This window comes from Mytilus galloprovincialis, chromosome 12, assembly GCF_965363235.1.
Source record: "Mytilus galloprovincialis chromosome 12, xbMytGall1.hap1.1, whole genome shotgun sequence".
In the NCBI taxonomy this organism is placed as follows: domain Eukaryota; kingdom Metazoa; phylum Mollusca; class Bivalvia; order Mytilida; family Mytilidae; genus Mytilus; species Mytilus galloprovincialis.
Genome location: NC_134849.1, coordinates 47,505,451 through 47,524,629, shown reverse-complemented (window position 1 = coordinate 47,524,629; position 19,179 = coordinate 47,505,451). Strand labels below are relative to the sequence as shown.

General features: G+C 30.8%; 2 protein-coding genes across 3 annotated transcripts in view; both read left to right on the top strand.

The window, feature by feature from the left end:
• Nucleotides 1-19,179, top strand: part of LOC143054016 (uncharacterized) — a 37,085-nt gene that overhangs the window by 10,421 nt on the left and 7,485 nt on the right. The window lies entirely within an intron of this gene.
• LOC143054015 (uncharacterized) lies at nt 326-11,905 on the top strand. Of its 2 annotated transcripts, XM_076226861.1 has the most exons (7): nt 326-585; nt 4,455-4,646; nt 5,436-5,522; nt 6,764-7,563; nt 8,094-8,292; nt 8,933-9,052; nt 10,417-11,905. In XM_076226861.1, exons 2-7 carry the CDS (start codon nt 4,457-4,459, stop codon nt 11,196-11,198), a joined length of 2,178 nt encoding a protein of 725 aa, XP_076082976.1. In that variant the 5' UTR covers nt 326-585; nt 4,455-4,456; the 3' UTR covers nt 11,199-11,905. The 2 variants fall into 2 exon arrangements, with proteins under 2 accessions (XP_076082976.1, XP_076082975.1); XM_076226860.1 differs by lacking the exon at nt 326-585 and having other exon boundaries at nt 3,276-4,646.

Below are 19,179 nucleotides of genomic sequence, written 5' to 3'. Positions count from 1 at the left end.
TAGTATTCTTAACTTCTTTCTTATCATGAGTAATAGGATAACTATATATTTGGTATGTGCATACCTTGCAATATCGTCATGCCCGTCAAACAGTTTTTCAGTTGACCACGACCTTATTTCATTGATCAGTGAACAAGGTTAAGTTTTCGTGGTTAAGGGGGCTCGCGGGTTTAAATTTTCGCGCCCGTTGAGTTGATTGGTGCGCATCCATTACGGTAATCGGTTCGAACGTCGCAAAATATTTACTTTCTTCTTGATAATAAACATTTATAAAAAACTAGCTATTTCTGTTCTAGGTTACTGTTTTTTCGATTCATAATTCACAGAAATTAAATTGAAGACGGTATTTGAAACTTCAAAGTCGACTCTTTTACGGTTTGTTGACATCGAGATACGCCATTTTGGAATCTCGGAAGAAACTTGCTTTCAATATTTCGACAAGTAACCAGCTTTTATATCTATACTAGAATGACTATCAATGTTTGTGATAATTTGTATTCATTTCGGTATATTTTTAAGCTGTATTACTAATTTTCAACACGTAGATCCACCCAAAGAAAGAGATAAGTGGTGAGTATGTAAAAGGTATGTTCAGAATTAGTCAATGAAATTTTGTAAATCCTTGAATGATGATTCTTTGTTATAAAATCACGACAATCGTAAAATATAGTATCGTCTGCTAAACAATGCCTAAAAGAAACAAACAAGGAAAATTTTCAAAAAAGAAGAATTTCGAGAAAGACAAAAGGATCAGTGGGCTAGTGTTTCATAGAAGTGGATTGCTATCAGTATCAGACCACCACAATATTTCACCACTTGATTCAGATTCTCAAAACATATTAGAACCTGACCACCACAATAGCCCTTCATTTGACCCGGTCCATAATCAAAACTCAGAGTTAGAACCTGACCACTCATATGCCAAACCGAAAACAATTGAAACATCTGAATTATGTATAAATGATGCTTTTGAGGTTGAACCTAATTTAGAAGATCATATTCATGAAGTAGTAATTGATGATGATAATGATATAAATGTTGACTTTGACTTCTTACCGCTACCCTCTGATTTACTACCACTAAACCACTGTCGATATGTGGTTGAACTGGACTATATTGTTCAGCAGTTGAAACAATGTTCAAAATGTGAAGAGCCCTTACACTTACAAAATTCATTGGGAGTTAAACCTTATGGTGTTGCTGGTATTTTGTATGTACAATGTTCAGAATGTGGAGATGTTGCTAAAATTAGATTAGGGAAAACACATTATGCAAATAAGAATAAAAGAGGAGTTGGTAGATTTGATGTAAATACAAAATTAGCTGCAGGTAAACCAATGTTCTTTCAATTCTGATAAGATATAGCTTGGTCATTGCATACATGAAGAATGTATTATGTATAAAAAAAAAGTTGTGGTATGTTTGCTAATAAGACCATTTTACCAACAGACTCCAAATACATACAATTTAACAGCTGAATGTCACCATCCAACCTTTAACAATGAGCAAAACCCATACCACATACATGTATAGTATAGTCAGCTATAAATGCCCCAAATGATAATTGTAAAACAATTCAAACAAAAAAACTTACAATTTTATGAAATGTTTAATCTTAGCAATAAATGAAAAATAAATATGTTGCACAGCATTAAATCAAATTGAAGCACTGAATCACAGACACCTTACTTGGCACAAGAGCATACAGAATATGGAGGGGTTAAATTTTTTGCTGGTGCCCTTCTTAGGACAGTGTTGTACATATTCAGCACAATTTATGAACAAAATAGAATAAGCTGACAGTTGAAAAGGGCTTATTTTTATATCTCATCAGATCAATAAAAAGCAGAAAACATGTTACAAACACACAAACTTGGTGAGGCAGATTATTTATACATTTATAAATATATGTTTGTAATAAACTATGAAAAGTCCAGAAAATACTTAATTCCAAGACTGGCTTAGCCATATTAGAATTATTAGTGGCCACGGGTTGATACATTACATGAAACTTAATGTTATTTCAAGACATCTTAGGGACCGTTCAATATTTATCAGATGGATGGGCCTTTGCATTCTTAATATTGATTCATTAAAAAAGTGATTGCCCATCCTTTTAAATTCTGAAAAAAAGTCCTTGCCCATCTCAAAAAATCTGTAAAAAAAGTCCTTGCCCATCTAAAGCTTAAAACAATCAAAAAATATTAAATTTCTTTTTCTATTTGTAAGTTTGCAAATTTATGTCTTGAAATAAAAAAATAGACTTTGGTGTAAATACAAAATTTAAAATGTGCTTGTTAATTCCATTTATATATAATAAATATTCATGTGTGTATCAGAACCATACATTTTATTGTTTTTTTTTAAAACCAGTATGAGTATACATGTATATATTTGATTTTATATTTGCATCCTCAGATACAATATTGATTTTAAAAAATAAAGGAAATAATCTAAACTAAGAGACAATAACTCTTGGACTAGTAAAACTATTATCATATGCTGAATTACTAATTATTGTCTTAATAACACCGCATGTTAAATATAGATCAAATACCATTGTCATTATGTCCCTTTATGTAATCTACTTTTCAAAAAAGAAATTATGGTCTTTTTAATTAATTTAGGCAGACATGTTTTTGACTTTGATGCACCCTTTTTCACCAATTAATTAATTCCGTAAATTTGATTGTATTAATGTTAAACACCAAACAACCTGGCATTCTGTAAGATTATTATATAAATGAGATAGCTGTAGAGTTATATGAAGATCTAAATTGATTTAAAAAAGTTATAAATAAGTTTAAAGATGACTATCCAATGATTTAGCCTAAACTGAAAATTTAAGCTTTTTTTAATCTTTTTATTAAATCCATAAGAATGACACCAATTCACCAAACTACCAAACAACCTGGTATTCTGTAAGATCAATATATAATGAAATAGCTATGGAGTTTTATGGAAATCCATGTTAATTTGAAACAGATATAAACAAATTAAAGATGACTATCTGGATATAGCCTAAACTGAAATTTTTAGCTTTTTTAACCTTTCTTTTAAATCCATAGAATGACAGCATTACACCAAACTACCAAACAACCTGGTATTCTGTAAGATCAATATATAAATGAAGCAATTGTAGAGTTTAATGAAAATGACACTTGATTTTGAAAAGTTATGAAAAAAATTAAAGATGACTATCTGGATATAGCCAAAACTGTAAAATTTGCTTTTTTTTAACCTATTTATTCAATCCATAGAATGACAGCAATTCACCAAACTACCAAAACAACCTGGTATTCTGTAAGATCAATATATAAATGAAATAATTATAGAGTTTTATGAAAATCCATGCTGATTTGAAAAAGTTATAAAAAAATTAAAAGATGACTATCTGGATTTAGCCAAAACAGTAAAATTTGCTTTTTTTTAACCTATTTATTCAATCCATAGAATGACAGCAATTCACTTAACTACCAAACAACCTGGTATTCTGTAAGATCAATATATAAATGAAATTATTGTAGAGATTCATGAAAATTCATGTTGATTTGAAAAAGTTATAAAAAAATTAAAAGATGACTATCTGGATTTAGCCCAAACTGAAAATTATTGTTGAGACCATGTCCCTTATGTTTTTTGTGCGTTCAAAAGAAATTTCCTACACACCGATAAAATTGAGAGCATTTTTTCCAATAAAATAAGTTCTAGCCCATCCACTATATATATTAAAAAAAGTTCTTGCCCCGCCCCATTTTGCACCGGCCCATCCATCTGATAAATATTGAACGATCCCTTATCTGAAGTTCTGACAATTCAAATTTAAAGAGCATATTTGTTTTTTGTTTAATTTCAAAATGCTACATGATGCATTAAAGTAAAATATCAACTGTAAAATTGAGGAAATTTAATTTAATAACCAAAATAGTCATTTGATAGTATTCATATACAAGAATTATTAAAAAAAAAATTGGGTACACAGTACATGTATTGCACATTAAATGAATAGGGTAGGGCAAATGATGAGGTAGTGAACTTGATAATGTCCTCTGTTTTTAATGCCAGCCAACAAGAAACTGAATAAGAGTTCACTTTTTGATAATGGTAATGTCAGAGTATCTTTATGCACATGTCAATCTTAATTGTCAGCATGGAAATCCTCTTAAATTTTGAATTTGCAAGATTTATTGTATATAATATTAGCACACCAGAACTAAAATCAGCTGCATGTAGTGTGATAATTTGAAAAATACAATTTCATCCTGGTCAGACATAATAATTCCCTATCTTGCATTGTCACAAAATTAATTTTGCTTACTTTTCAATTTCCTACATGTACATAAACATATGGTCTAAATATGGTATAATTTAAGCTATATGTACTCTTACAATTTTGCTGGTGTTTTAAATTGCTTGTTATTTTATATTTTTGTATTTTTTTTTTATATTAACAGGTATGATTCATGCAGGTATTGGTGAAACACAGCTGAACAATTTACTTGCTGCCATGAATGTGCATTATCCTCACCACAAGTCCCTAAAATCAAGAGAAAATGAGGTTGGGGATATAATGGAGTATCAGGCAAATGCTTCAGAAAGGAAGTTTTTACTCGATGAAGCTTTCCAGTCCATGACCATTGATGCAGGTTTGAATGAAAATTTAATACAATAATTTTGTAAAAATAATAGTCCAGATCCTGTCATTTGCATATACATGTTCATTGTAGATACAATGACTTACAACTTTTACCAATGTCATTTTATATATTGACATGTATATGTTAATGCCTACAATACATGTATGTGTTAAACTGCCAAGCTGTTCTCCTGTTTCCTAGCAAGTATAAATAAATAATATATTTTCCATCTATGTACATATATTGTGTAAATCTTGAAAAAACTCAAAAACTACATTTAAAAAAAATTGACATACATTTAGTTGAAATGTGGACCATGAAGAAGACCCTAAAACGAACTGGTTAGGCAAAAATATACTTTTATACCTGTAATTTGTACATTAGTTTGCTAATTGCAGGATAAAAAACAATTATATTTATATATTTTATAGATAATCAGTTAGGAACTTTTCTTTTATTGTATATAAACTTTTTTGGCTCAGTATATATGAAATGACTGAATAAATAGCTAACGATAAGATGAAGGTGCCACAATCACTTTAATACCTTAATTTTGTGGTTAAGTTTTGTGTTTAGGTTTATTTCTATGAAAACATTTTATATTAAATCAGTGATAATTCTCAGCTTAAGTCCTGATGTATAAATTAAAGGACAATTTGGCTCTACAACACTGGAGCCAATTTGGTATATTTTTAATGCTTAAGTTTTACCTTTTGGTTTATGTCTTTAGGGCTGGATATCTGATTTTAAATACATGACTTCCAGGTACTGCACTACAAATCTAATATTTTTTTACAGAGGGTAATGAACAAGCAGGTATTAATGCATCCACAGACACATGTTGGCAAAAAAAAGGTTCCGGAAGGGCTTATAATAGTTTGTCAGGTAAATATAAAATCATATTGGACTTATAATAGGACCCAAAAAATGTGCAGGTAATATAATTAAAGAAATGGTACAAATATACAAATATTAAAATAGAAAGAAAAAAATCATGCTCCATATACATTCGTATATAGTTATAAAATGCCCATCTTAGAACAGATTTGAAAAGTATGGACACCAAATTCAGACAAAAACTGTGCTTAAGGAGGCTCGCGGGTATAAGATATTCAGAAAAAAATTAAACATTTAATTTTCTTAACAAATTTTATAAATTACCTTAAGTAGTTGTTACTTTATCATATGGCACAAAAATCATTCCAAAAAATTAATTTGTGTTGGCCCCAGCTGACTTTTTAAAGGAAGATATCATTGAAAAAGCTCAAAATTATCTCCCTTTGGTGCAAAAATGCAATTTTTTGGCATGAAAATTGAAATATCTTTTTTTTTACTCATCGGTGACCTATATTTTTTATTGTTGTTTTCAAATAAGCTATATACATAAACTAAATAATTGTAAAATTTAAGCGATTTCTGTACTTAGGTTCTTTTTTTATTTCGACATTACATCTTTTTCTCCTCCTATTAGTTCAACAGAAAAAAGGACATTTACAAAATGTATGTTTCTTTCGAAGGCAGATTGTGAGCGTAAATGATCGGTGACCCCTCTTTTTTATTTCATTTTTTTATTAGGTATAAGATAAAGTTCATTTATAGAAAAAATTAGCAAAATCTTATATTAAATAAAAAAAATGATTTAGACCTGCGAGCCCCCATAATCCTGATAATTCTTCAGCCAAATATTTGTGAATCCTGAGAGGGAGATTTATAGGTTTTTTTCAGGGTGCCCCCCCCTTTTCTTTTTTTCTTTGAAAATTTGTTTAATTATAATGGGAATCACTTAGTGTTCGGACATTAACTTAAGTATCAAGCTGTGCCCTGCATAGCTGGTAATTATTATTTGTTATTCAATCTCAATTTGCTGAAAAACATAGGATCCCTGCAAGCATGTGTAGCATGCATAAACAGATTATGAAATGAGTTTCGGAAACATGAATTATCTAATTTTAAACCAAGAGAAAAATTTGAATTGACTTAACCAAGTCAAGTATTTATAGATATGCAAACCATATAAAAAAAATTAAACAATCATTTTAAATGAGTAGTATAGCAACATGACAACTCCATATTAAAATTTTTACACTTACTTGCATTAGCATACATGTATGTATTTCACTTTTCAGGTGTGGCCTCACTGATAGGGGAAAAAACAGGGAAAATTGTGCATCACACCCTCAGAATTGCTGGTTGCCGTATATGTCGGAATGCACAAAAGAAGGGAGGACCACCGTTACCCCACAACTGTAAGAAAAACTGGTCAGGAACAGCAAAAGGCATGGAACCAGACATGGTAGTTCAGTTAGTGAAAGATGTACATGAACAAGATATCAATATAAATGAACTGGCAGGTGATGACGATTCGGTTGGGTTTGACCGGGTAAAAAAACTACTACCAAATTCGAAAATGGTAAAAACAAGCGACAGAAATCATATCATCATAAATGTCACCAAAAAGCTTTACGCTCTTAAACCAAAGCAAAAAGAGTTGACACCAATGGTTATCAATTCAATTACCAAGAACTATTCATACATGTTGGCACAAAATCAAGGTTCTCCAGAAAAAATAGAAAAAGGAGTAAGAGGGATGATTGATCATATGTATGGGAAACACGAAAACTGTGATATAAAATGGTGTGGTTTTTTAAAAGACAGAGCGTCATACAGGCACACAAATTTACCTTTCGGAAAGGACTTGAAATCTGAAAGTCTCAGAGCTGATCTGGAGAAATTGTTTCTGGGAAAAATAGAGAGCCAATCAAAGAAACTATCAAAACTTGCCAGTTCCCAAGCAAATGAGAGCTTTAACCATACGGTCTCGACCAAGGCAGCAAAGAATAAACATTATTCGGGCTCCTCCAGTTTAAATTATCGTGTCAGTGCCGCAGTTTTACAAAAGAATGAGGGATATGGTTATGTGTCAAAGGTAATATTAATTATTTGCTAATTACACTTTTATGTTTTTTTCCATAATAAAGTTATTTTGATGTATATTGATGAAAAAAAATATTCTGTTCGATCAAATGACAAAAAATATTCTGTATCAAAATTTCCACCGATAGTTTTTAATTTTGAAAAAAATATTATTTGCATCATAGACTCAATGCAATAACTTAGTGCGAAAATATTTTGTTTTACTCCCACAACAGTTATACCCCCTCCCCCAACTGAAATTCAATAATGGCTCCCTAATGTTTAAAAACAAGTTAAGGGAGATCTGTTATCTCACTATACAACCAGTATATTTCAAAGGTGAAATGTTATTTTAAGAAATAAAATTTAAAATTGAAATGGGGTATGTGTTAACAAACCTAACTAAATATAACATGTGCCTTGATCAATGCTTTTACATCAAACTTAAAATTTTAAACAAAAAGAAACAGTCAATTCTTAAATAACTTTTAGGACGATACTCATATCTTATTTATACATTTTGTTTTTTATTTATATTTTAAGGTGAGTGAAGCAGCTGGATTGTCACCAGGGAATGAGACCATCAAGAGGGCTATACGATTGAATGGAAAGAGGGATAAAAAATCTGAAAGAGCCAAAACAAAGCAACACAAAAAAAGAAGAATCAATCTAAAAAAAGAAAGATCAGTGAAAAGTACCGGAGTTGAAATGAGAGAAGGAAGAACTTATGAAAGTGAAATAGGTAAATCGCATTGCATTTTCTTTAATCAGAACTTCTATCCTGCCCTTTTTTTAAATTTTATCCAAGCCCTCATAAAAATGGCGTAATGTATTGCTCTTCTGACACAGTTTCAATTTAAGATATTCATCTTTTGCTCAATTTGCCCAAAGGGCCAAGTGAGCTTTTCTCATCACTTTGCATTTAGCTTCCTTCATCTGTCTTGATTGTTGTCCATCATCTGTTAACTTTTACAAAAATCTTCTCCTCTGCAACTACTGGGTCAAATTCAACCAGACGTAATCATTATTGGGGTATCTAGTTTAAAAAATGTGTTTAATGACCCGGCCAGCTTACCAAGATGGTTGCCATGGCTTAAACTAGAAATATGGATAAAATGTAGATTTTGCTTGCAAATGTAGAATTTTGCTTGCAAATGTATATATCTCAATAACCAAAGCATGACATTGGGAAAAAATTATCCATTAGGTAAAGATCTTCAAATACAATACAGTTGTCTATTAAGGGGAGAGCCTGTTTATTTGTCTGTTAAATTGATGCAAAGTTATGCACTCAAACATATGTACAAAAACATTTTATACCATACATGTATGTAACAATTAAAATCTGCAATTTTGTCTTTACAAAACTTAATGTGTTATAGGAATGGACAATGAGCAGTTAGATGAAGAAATCCCTGCTCCAATGAATGCATCTTTATGTATACCGATAGATATTTCTACAGCTCCACTGGTAGTCTTTGATTTAGAAACTACAAGCCTATGTAAGTCCTTTTAAAAATATAAAACAAGTTTAACATTTAAAATAAAATTTTTTTTTAATTCAGTGGTCAAAGTAAAGTATTTGATTTTTGGTCTTTTTATCTAATACTATATGCCATAGGTCAACTATATTTGGTGTATGGACATATTTTATGATCTGTATGTCAATCACGCAGGTTTTATTTTATGTGACCTCATTTTCACGGTTCATTGCACAGTGTTTGTGCTTTGGTCTATTTTTCTTAAACTATAAGTAATATGTCAACTATATTGGTTGTATGGAACTTGTTAGCTGTACATGTCTGCCTGGCATGGGTAATCTAACCTTAACCTCATTTTTATGGTTTATTGGTCTTTGTTTAGTTATCTTGGTTAATGTTAAGTTTATGTGACAGTTGTAATTAAGCTTTATCATATACTTAGACTAAATAACATATGAATTTTACTGTATGATAATAGCATTAAATCAACGTAAGTTTCATATTTTTCGAATTGGTGCTTAGCGGGCTGATATGAAAAGTTTATCACATGCTTCGAGTGTTATCACATGCCTTTCCGTAACGTTATCGCATGGCATTCCGGTGATACTCGGCCAATTCCGGAAAATATACCTCAATGCTACATTTTCACTAAAAAACTTACAAAGTAGTGTACAATCTCAATTTTATTAATGAAACAATTATTTGGATACTGGAAAGTATATTTTGTAAAATAATAAAAAAAAAATCAAATTATTAAATAAATGCGTTTTTTAAAAGTTTCAAACACAATTTAGAAAGTTACGTTAAAAAAATTTACTTTTTCAAACAGTGTTCATTATGTATATTTTTGAATCATTTCTTTTGTCGTTTCGTCCATATTAAAATGTTTTTTTCTGTTGAGGCATCTGATAGAAAGATTTCATATCGAATGTACTACAAATGTAACTGGGACCCGACGTCTGTGAACTTTTCACGCTTTGAACTTCTATTTGGTAACCACGTAAAAGGATCAATATATAAATCTGTGATTTTTCTCCATTGTTGAAGCATATGATAAAAAGATCATAACATGTCATTTTTCATATCGCATGTATTATCAGCCCTCGGTCAATATCAGCCCTCGAGCCATGCGGCTCTTGGGCTGACATTGAACCTAGGGCTGATAATACATGCGATATGAAAAATGCCATGTAATAATCTGATATTATACTTAGAACTATCAACATAATATCAATGATTGGTAAAGAAGACGAGACATTTCAGGGTGTGCACACTTGTCAATTCATTTTGGTGATAAGGTTAATACGTCAATTGCTAAAACTATAAAATTAGCAGGTGACATATTTTGTATAAATTGAGAAATATTTAAATATTTTTTCTTCCAGATAGAACATCAGATGTTATACAGATTGCTGCAACTTCAAGCAATAATGAATTTAGCAGTTACATCTTTCCAAACCAACCAATCTCAATACAGGCCTCCGAAATAACAAAAATTACCGTTTCTGCTAATCAGATGTTTTATGATTTACAACCTGTTTCGTACAAGTTACCACATGAAGCTCTCACTGATTTTATAACATTTCTTTCCAAATATCCATCAAAGCCAATTCTAGTAGGACACAACATCAAACGATTCGACTGCCATGTTTTGTATTATTCTTTAAAGGCAAATCAGATGTGGAATGAGTTTTCATCTCATGTATGTGGGTTTTTAGACACTCTGGAGCTATTTAAGAAGATAATGCCAGGATTACCATCATATTCTCAAACTTCATTGGTGTCACATATTCTCGGTGAAAACTATTGTGCACACAATGCAGTTGATGACACTAGAGCATTGTTTAAATTATTAACCTCAAAAGCCTTAAACAATCTGGATGCATTTGTATTTCCTGTAAGTCATCCTTATGACTGTATAGTCCAGCAAGACAATTTGAAGTCTTACAATGAAGCCATTGCTTGTAAAGCAGTATCACGAGCCACTGCTTTGAAGGCATCAAAATCAAACTTAAAGCTTTCTCATCTGAAACTGTCTATTGAGAGAATGGGTCTAGAAGGATTAAAAGCTTTATTGTCTGAAAAAACTGACAGAGGAAATGTTCGAGTCACAAATTGTATGAAGGTCATTCGCAAAATATTTGACTTCCTAACACCTGAAAGCTAGTTGATAATTCTTTGTAATTATATTGACTTATATATTACATGTATATCTTTTCAGCTAACCTTTTTGGCAATTTTCATCACCAATCATGACTTGTCTGTAAATAGTTTTTGTATAATCTCCTGCTTTATACACAGAATTTTAGAACTTTCCAGATGAATTTATTTCTATCAATAAATGACTTTTTTAAGTGTTGACCGATATTAGTTGCAATTGTTAAAGAAAGATAGCCATCCTGTCTGAATGTAAATGGTTCATTGATTAATCTTAATGAAAATCTTCCTCTCAAGACATTCTGTAGGGATTGAAACAATACATAGTACATTTGTTTATTTTCCCATCAAGGTATTGAACAAGTGGTGTTATTTTATTGACAATTAAAAGAAAGAGCCACCAATATCACTAGTTTACATTAAAAACAATGTCAATTTAAATTTTGATCTATATTGTAAAATCTAGTTCTAATGACCATGATGTTGCTTCGTTTATTACACTGCTTGATGTTATGGTTTCTAGTCCAGTTAGTATAATAGTCCAAATGTCTTATTTAATATATGAATCAGAAGTGTCATTAATCAAACCATACTTTTAAACAATGTCATTAGTTAATTGGTTTTGGATTAAATGTAACATTATATATGGATCTGTAAATGTATGGGACCATAAGTATGTCCACAAATAAATGGTTATAATTATAAATGACACCTATACTGCAAGTTGTTTATTTGTATTTTATGTAGAAACTAAGATTATAATGCATTATGCCCTATCACAAATGTGGATAGGATATGGTATACATGTATAAAGATTCGGCCTGGACCATTGATACTTATAACATGTATAATCACCAGAGGCCTGATTCATGTACAGAACAATACATGAAAATAAAGATACATGTCATTGTATATACAGCAACATACCACAAACACTGAACTAAATGTCTCCTGACTTGGGACAGACACAAACAACATCTTAATCTAAACCATATGCATTAACTCTTTAATAAAAAAAAAAGTGTGACATGCATGTCAGGAAGTTTTCAAGGAGACATAATGCATTATGCACCTATTTTATTTTTTCATTGAACTATAATGAGGTTAGCATTATTAGAGTTATCTCATGTCAAACTTGGAGGAAAAGTGGAGGAATATTTTTTGTCAAGTCTGCGCTCAACATAGGGATAGTGATCTGGCGAAGGCAGCGTTAGCTAACTCATGAAAAGCTTTATATTTAAGGAGGTGAAAGTCCTGGATGCTTCATAATTTGTATATGAATGTCTCACGTTACGAAGTTTCTTTCAGTCATATGTCATATGTCTTTGACCTCATTTTTATAGTTCAGTGACTACTTGAAAAAAATTTAAGATTTTTTGTAAATTTAAAATCTATCTTATTATCAGTAACAGAATGACTATATTTTTCTGAACTTCAACACCAACTCTCTCAAAATGGAAAGTATAATAGAAATTTGTAATTTAGGTTTAACTTAGCGAATGATCTCATTAAAGTTTTAACAAAACTTTCAAAAATAACATAGATTTAGCACTTCTATGTACCTTATAGCCTTAACCTTTGACCTTACGAATTTAACAAATGACCTAAAACTCGATGTTGGCCTGCATATCAATCATGTGTACTGCAAACAATAAACATATTTTATTTCTATACAGGTAAAGCCAAAAAATGAATGAAAAATGTTTTTTTCTTCAAAAATTACCATTTTTGGTTGCCATGGTTTCACACTTTTGATGATCTATCTCTCTTAAAAGATCAGTGACCCCCAATTTTTTTTGCCTTTTCTATACTTCAATACCAACTCTCTTCAGAATGGAAAGTATAATACAAATCTGTAATTTAGATTTAACTTAGCGAATGATCTTATTAAAGTTTTATCAAAACTTTAAAAAATAGCATAAATTTAGCACTTCTATGTACATTTTTTGTACCTTATAGTCTTCACCTTTGACCTTAAGAATTTATCAAATGACCTTAAACTAGATGATAGGCTGCATATCAATCATGTGTACTGTAAACCATAAACAGATTTTATTTCTATACAGGTAAAGCCAAAAAAACGGAAGAAAAGTTGATTTTTTTTTTTAAAAATTACCATTTTTGGTTGCCATGGTTTCACACTATTGGTGATCTATCTCTCTTAAAAGGTCGGTGACCCCCAATTTTTTTTTGCTTTTTTTGTACTTCAATACCAACTCTCTTAGAATGGAAAGTAGTAATACAAATCTGTAATTTAGATTTAACTTAGCGAATGATCTTATTAAAGTTTTATCAAAACTTTCAAAAATAGCATAAATTTAGCATTTTTATGTACCTTATAGCCTTCACCTTTAACCTTAAGACTTTATCAAATGACCTTAAACTAGATGTTAACCTGCATATCAATCATGTGTACTGTAAACCATAAACAGATCTTATTTCTATACAGGTAAAGCCAAAAAAACGGAAGAAAGTTGATTTTTTTTCAAAAATTACCATTTTTGGTTGCCATGGTTTCACACTTTTGGTGATCTATCTCTCTTAAAAGGTCGGTGACCCCCAATTTTTTTTGGCTTTTTTTGTACTTTAATATCAACTCTCTTAGAATGGAAAGTATTATACAAATCTGTAATTTAGTTCTCTCCATACTTAAAGATTAAGGTAAAGGAGGTGCAAAATCCCCTATTAGTCTTTGTAAAAATTGATCGATTTATGAGGGAAAACCCTATTTTTTTAGCAGTCGGTAACTCGCTTAGATGGTCGGTGACCCCCTATTTTTTTTGCATTTTTTTCATCCATATGTTAAGAGGTTTCAATCAACAAATTATAAGGAAAAACTGTAATTTAAATTTTATACCCTCGAGCCTCCTTAAGTCCATATCATAGATACTATAAGCAATCATAGATCCCCTAAATTTGGTTTATGTAGTAATTGTGAGGTGTACATGTCCAACTGGCAGGTGTCATCTGACCTTGGCCTCATTTTCATTGGTCGATATTAAGGATGTACTTGCATCAGTATAATTTGGGTGTCAAATGTAAAGAAAATCTTAAGGAAAAGATAAATTGGTGTTGTTACGGCGTTTTGCATTTGCGCCGATCTGCATTTCATTTGCGGCGATTTTTTCTTTCATTTGCGCCGATTTTTTTTTTCATTTGCGCCGATTTTTTTACAGGTAAATTACAGGTGACGTTACGCGCGATGTTCGTACCTCATTGAAAAAATTGACGTGTTCGGCAAGATACAGGTCTCAAAATTGCAATTTTGTAACTTAAACTAAATTTCTGTTGTAAGCATTTTAAAATAAAATGTTTTTCAAAAGAAAAACGAAGAAAATAATTGTATAAACTATGTTTTATGTTATATGCGACAAGCTTCAATTTAAAAAAACGGGATTTTTTAGGGTGTCCCGCGTAACATGTTTCGTTTATTGTTACAACTGAACCATGATTTGTATCTTAACCATTAAATATTTTAAAAAACGGATTTTTCCATTGTCTTACAGAAATGTTTCTTCAGTCATTTACGCAATATTTTATGATGTTATTATAATTCCTAAGAAAAAAATGCGTTCCATACAACTAAGGCAATTTTGTCCCACTGGGAATTTTTAGGGGGATTACAGTTTTGAGAGTTCAAAAAAATTAATATAGAATTAAAAAAAAGTTAGAATTTTTATTTCTACGTCAATGTTATTTTGCTTAATTTTTAAAAATTTTAGACAAATATTCTAAAAAATATAAAATGATGATTTATGGGCGATTTTTCAGAGGCTTACAATGTTGTCGCACTTCCATTTTTTGGCATAAAAACGAACTTAACTCAAATTTACGGCAATTTTTTACTTACCCGTGCTACGATAAAATCGAATTGAAATGATTTTTCGAAATGTTATCATTCTCAATTTTCCAAAAATCTAAAATACATCAATTTCCTATCAGTAATTTAAAATCACCGTCGATTTTTCGGAGTCTTACTAGAATGTCGCACTTGCGTAAAAACGACGTTTCAGACTCAATTTTGACGTAAACGTTACAAACCATTTTTCTGATTATTCAAAAGATTTTGAAAACGGTTAAAATATACGACTTTTTTTTTATTCTACCACATGCGGTTGAATTTTGTATTTAAAATATATAGTTTTGACCGAAACCCTGGCATATTTTAACCTGAACGATACGAAGTCTCATTATTGAAGGAAGCGGATATTCAGGTTTGTAGACACAACAAATCTTTATTCGGTTCAAAACTTTTAACCTACTAGTGGATACAAACTTCACATTAATATTTTACTCACACCCGGACAAGCTAATATATATTTTATGTTATTCATGCGACGAAAGTATACTAGTTAAAAACTCAATTGCATGGTAGCAATGAGGTCGTGCCTTTATATTGATATTTGACCTGATGAAAAACATACTGACGAAGACGACACAACTGACACTGAATATATAATGACTGACTTACTTAATTGCAGAGAGAACTCTACTGTCCCTATAAAAGGATGAAGAAAATGCAAAGTACAAATGTACTATTTATTTTACGCATTTACTTGCCCTGAAACTCTAAGAAAAATTGAAGATGATTTAGCGGGGCGTTTCTTTTTTTTGTTATACCGAAACGCTAATAAACAGTGAAGGAATTAAAAGACTTATTTAGTTATTGTTTCCATGTACACACCAATAAAATGGAATGAAATGATCACAAACAATTAAACAAACACGCATTAATCATTTGTCAATAACATAAACGTTAGTAAAGTTTAACTTCTTTAAAAGATAGTCTAAGCTTGTTTACTGAAAAAGTCGCGACGTCGTGTTACACTTGTATGTACGAACATCTCGCGTAACGTCAGGTAAATTACAGGTAAACAGATATAAGAGGATATGGTATTAGTGCCAATGAGATAACTTTTCATCCCAGTCTTTGAAGATACATCTCCAGACTTCTACTTTACCGTACTCGTAGATATTCAGCCTCGGTCTTTCGGTCAACTGCCACATGGTAATGTTCTTTCTGTGTTTTGGTTTGACAATAGTCTTCCAATCAGAATCCGTTGTGACTCTGGCTTTACACGATTTAATGGTACATCGGTAAGATATGTTATTTTTCTGGACACTGACCCTCCGATATGTATGGCTGTCGAAGATTAAAGAATTGACTCATCGGGTCGTTACAATATGTCCATCGTGTTACAACGAATTTCCAGAACAATTAGAATCAAAATAAACTTAAAAATGGTTTACTTTCATAAATAGTCTTCCAATCAGCTTGGATGGAGAATTGTCTCATTTGCATTCATACCACATCTTCCTATATCTATTAAACATAAGTGAACAACGTTTATAATCAGATATACCAATAAACCTTCAAGTTATAGTACATGTAAAAATATTAACTTATTTTTACCTGTAAATCCAATTAGGAGAAATTATAAAATCGGCGCAAATGAAAAAATAAAATCGGCGCAAATGAAAGAATGGAAATTTTCAAAATCGGCGCAAATGTCATACGCCCATATTTTACCTTGTATTGTAAAAAAACAACAACAAGGAGTTCAAACATCTTCACAAATGTCAAAACCTCACCTAAGTACACCCTTATTTAAAAGTTAATTGTGTGAGGCTCTGTTTTGAAGACCGTTCTTTTTTCTTTTTTTTTTTAACTATTAATGGTTTACTTTTACAAATTGTGACTTGGGTGGAGCATTGTCTAATTGGCACTCATACGGCATCTTCTTACAAATTATATCTATTGAGGTACCGGTCTTGTTTAACAACTCCAGTTTCGTGTGCATGCTCAAAAATCTTGCATCTTTTTTGGGGATGTCAATCCAGGAAAGTGGAATGGTTTCGTGGACCAACAATTTTTTGTCATAAATTCTATTCTTGTATAATGTTTAAGGTGGTACCTAACACTACAGGGAGATAACTCTGTAAATTCAGCTAAACGTTTTGATTACGTTGTGTTGTTAAGGGAATATTAAGCTTCTCAATGATCAAAATAAGTGTTTGTCAAACTGCTATATAACCAGTGTAATTTTTCTGATAAAACGGTTGGTTTAAATTTTTTGAAATATTTATATTTTTGTCAAAGGGTCAAAGTAAATACTTTGTTAAAATTTTAAGAAAATTAAACGAGCCAAATTAATTTTAGTTAAAGTGTTGGGTCCCACCTTAAGAGAGTCCATTGTTGATTATATAGATAAACGAATATAGTGTACGAGCCAATATTAAAGACAACTCTCCATCAAAGTCAGTTTGTAAAAGTAAACCATTATACTATTAGGTCAAAGTAGGATCTTCAACACGGAGCCTTGGCACAAACCGAACAACAAGCCATAATTTGCATAAAGGGCTAAACAAATGACGTGTAAACCATTCAAACGGGAAAACCAACGTTCTAATCTATATAAAAAACGAGAAATATTAACGCATCTGCAAACGACAACCACCGAACAACAGGTTCCTGAAGTAGGACATGCAGGTGCTAACAAATACAACGGGTTTAAAGGATTTAAGGGCATACGATACAGCTTTGATCCCGTATTTACAGTTTGATGAAAATTTCCATATAGGCTAATTTTTACCTGATTAAGGTGGTACTTAACACTACAGAGAGATAACTCTGTAAAGTCAGCTAAACGTTTTAATTACAATGAGTTGTAAAAGGAATATTAAGCTTCTCAATGATCAAAATTGGTGTTTGTCAAATTGCTATATAACCAGTGTTATTTTTCTGACAAAACGGTTGGTTCAAAAAAATTTAAATTTTTATATTTTTATTTAAGTTTCAAAGTAAATACTTTGACAAAATTTTATGAAAATTAAACGAGACAAATTAATTTTAGTGAAAGTGTTGGGTACCACCTTAAATCAAATATGTAATAAAAAAAATATACCAGCATGTGCTACTTTTTGAGTTAAATGAGTTCGAAAGGAGTAGGTCCGGTAAGGGCTGATTTCGGCCTCAATTTTCAAGTTCATCTAACGAAAGATTTTAGACACTTTCTAAACACTTAAGTGTCTATTTCAATTGATTCAATTCGTTAATGTGGAAGATTTTAACTTAATAAGTCATTTAAAACGCCCCGATTCAAGCTTAAGGTCAAGGATCAGTAAATAAACTAGTCCATAGATTTTTTTAAAACTTAGAACTCAATTAGATATTGAAAATATACATCAGAAAATGTAAAAAAAAGTATATGTCACCGACTTCGTTTTCAAGAAAAATCCATTTTTAAAATGGTCCGAGAGGGTACTAAATTGCATTAAATATATAGGGTAAATCTATATTTTTCTTCTACAATTTTCGGTTTCTAGTATAAATCACGAGAACCGCTCCATAGATTTTTTTTTAAATTAATATTTTTTTCCTCTTTGTCTTACGAATTAGATGATATTAAAAAAAAATATGATCACCGACTTCGTTTTCCCTGTAGAAGCGACGCAAACCCAACATTTTGACAAAAAAAAACAAATTCGTGACGTCGTAATTTTTAGTATATAACGTCAAGTTATCATGCTAATAATTTCCAACGTTCTACGTGTTGATTATGCGCGATGACTATGTGTTTCGTATTGATAGATTCTTTTTATCATAAGAGTCTGGATAATTATCATAAATTTTTATTTAGTATTACCAATATTCTTTATTCTTTATATTTTAGCACCTCATTATACACTTTTTTTTTTTTTTTTTTTTTTGCATTTTATTCTGCAATTTTTGCCCATTATTTTGTATTCCGTAAACCCCAATTAGACCCTCTTTTATGGAACATTTTAAAAAGAAATTATACGTTGTAAAAATGTGATACAAGTATGTTCATTATCAATATACATATCTAAAACAATTACTAATTCCGACAAAAATACGTTGTAAGTACATGAACGCAAAAATGGTAAAATCTTAAAAATAGAAATCATCAGGGTTACTGTATACAAGTTGACGCAATAAAAGATGTAATTGAAGCTATATTTTTTATGCC

What these genes read in the sequence shown, in the direction of transcription:
- LOC143054015 (XM_076226861.1), top strand. Translation starts at nt 4,457, where the DNA reads ATGATTCATGCAGGTATTGGTGAAACACAGCTGAACAATTTACTTGCT. An exon ending in GTCCATGACCATTGATGCAG is followed by an intron (nt 4,647 to 5,435) that starts GTTTGAATGAAA and finishes ATTTTTTTACAG; the next exon opens with AGGGTAATGAACAAGCAGGT. An exon ending in GGCTTATAATAGTTTGTCAG is followed by an intron (nt 5,523 to 6,763) that starts GTAAATATAAAA and finishes TTCACTTTTCAG; the next exon opens with GTGTGGCCTCACTGATAGGG.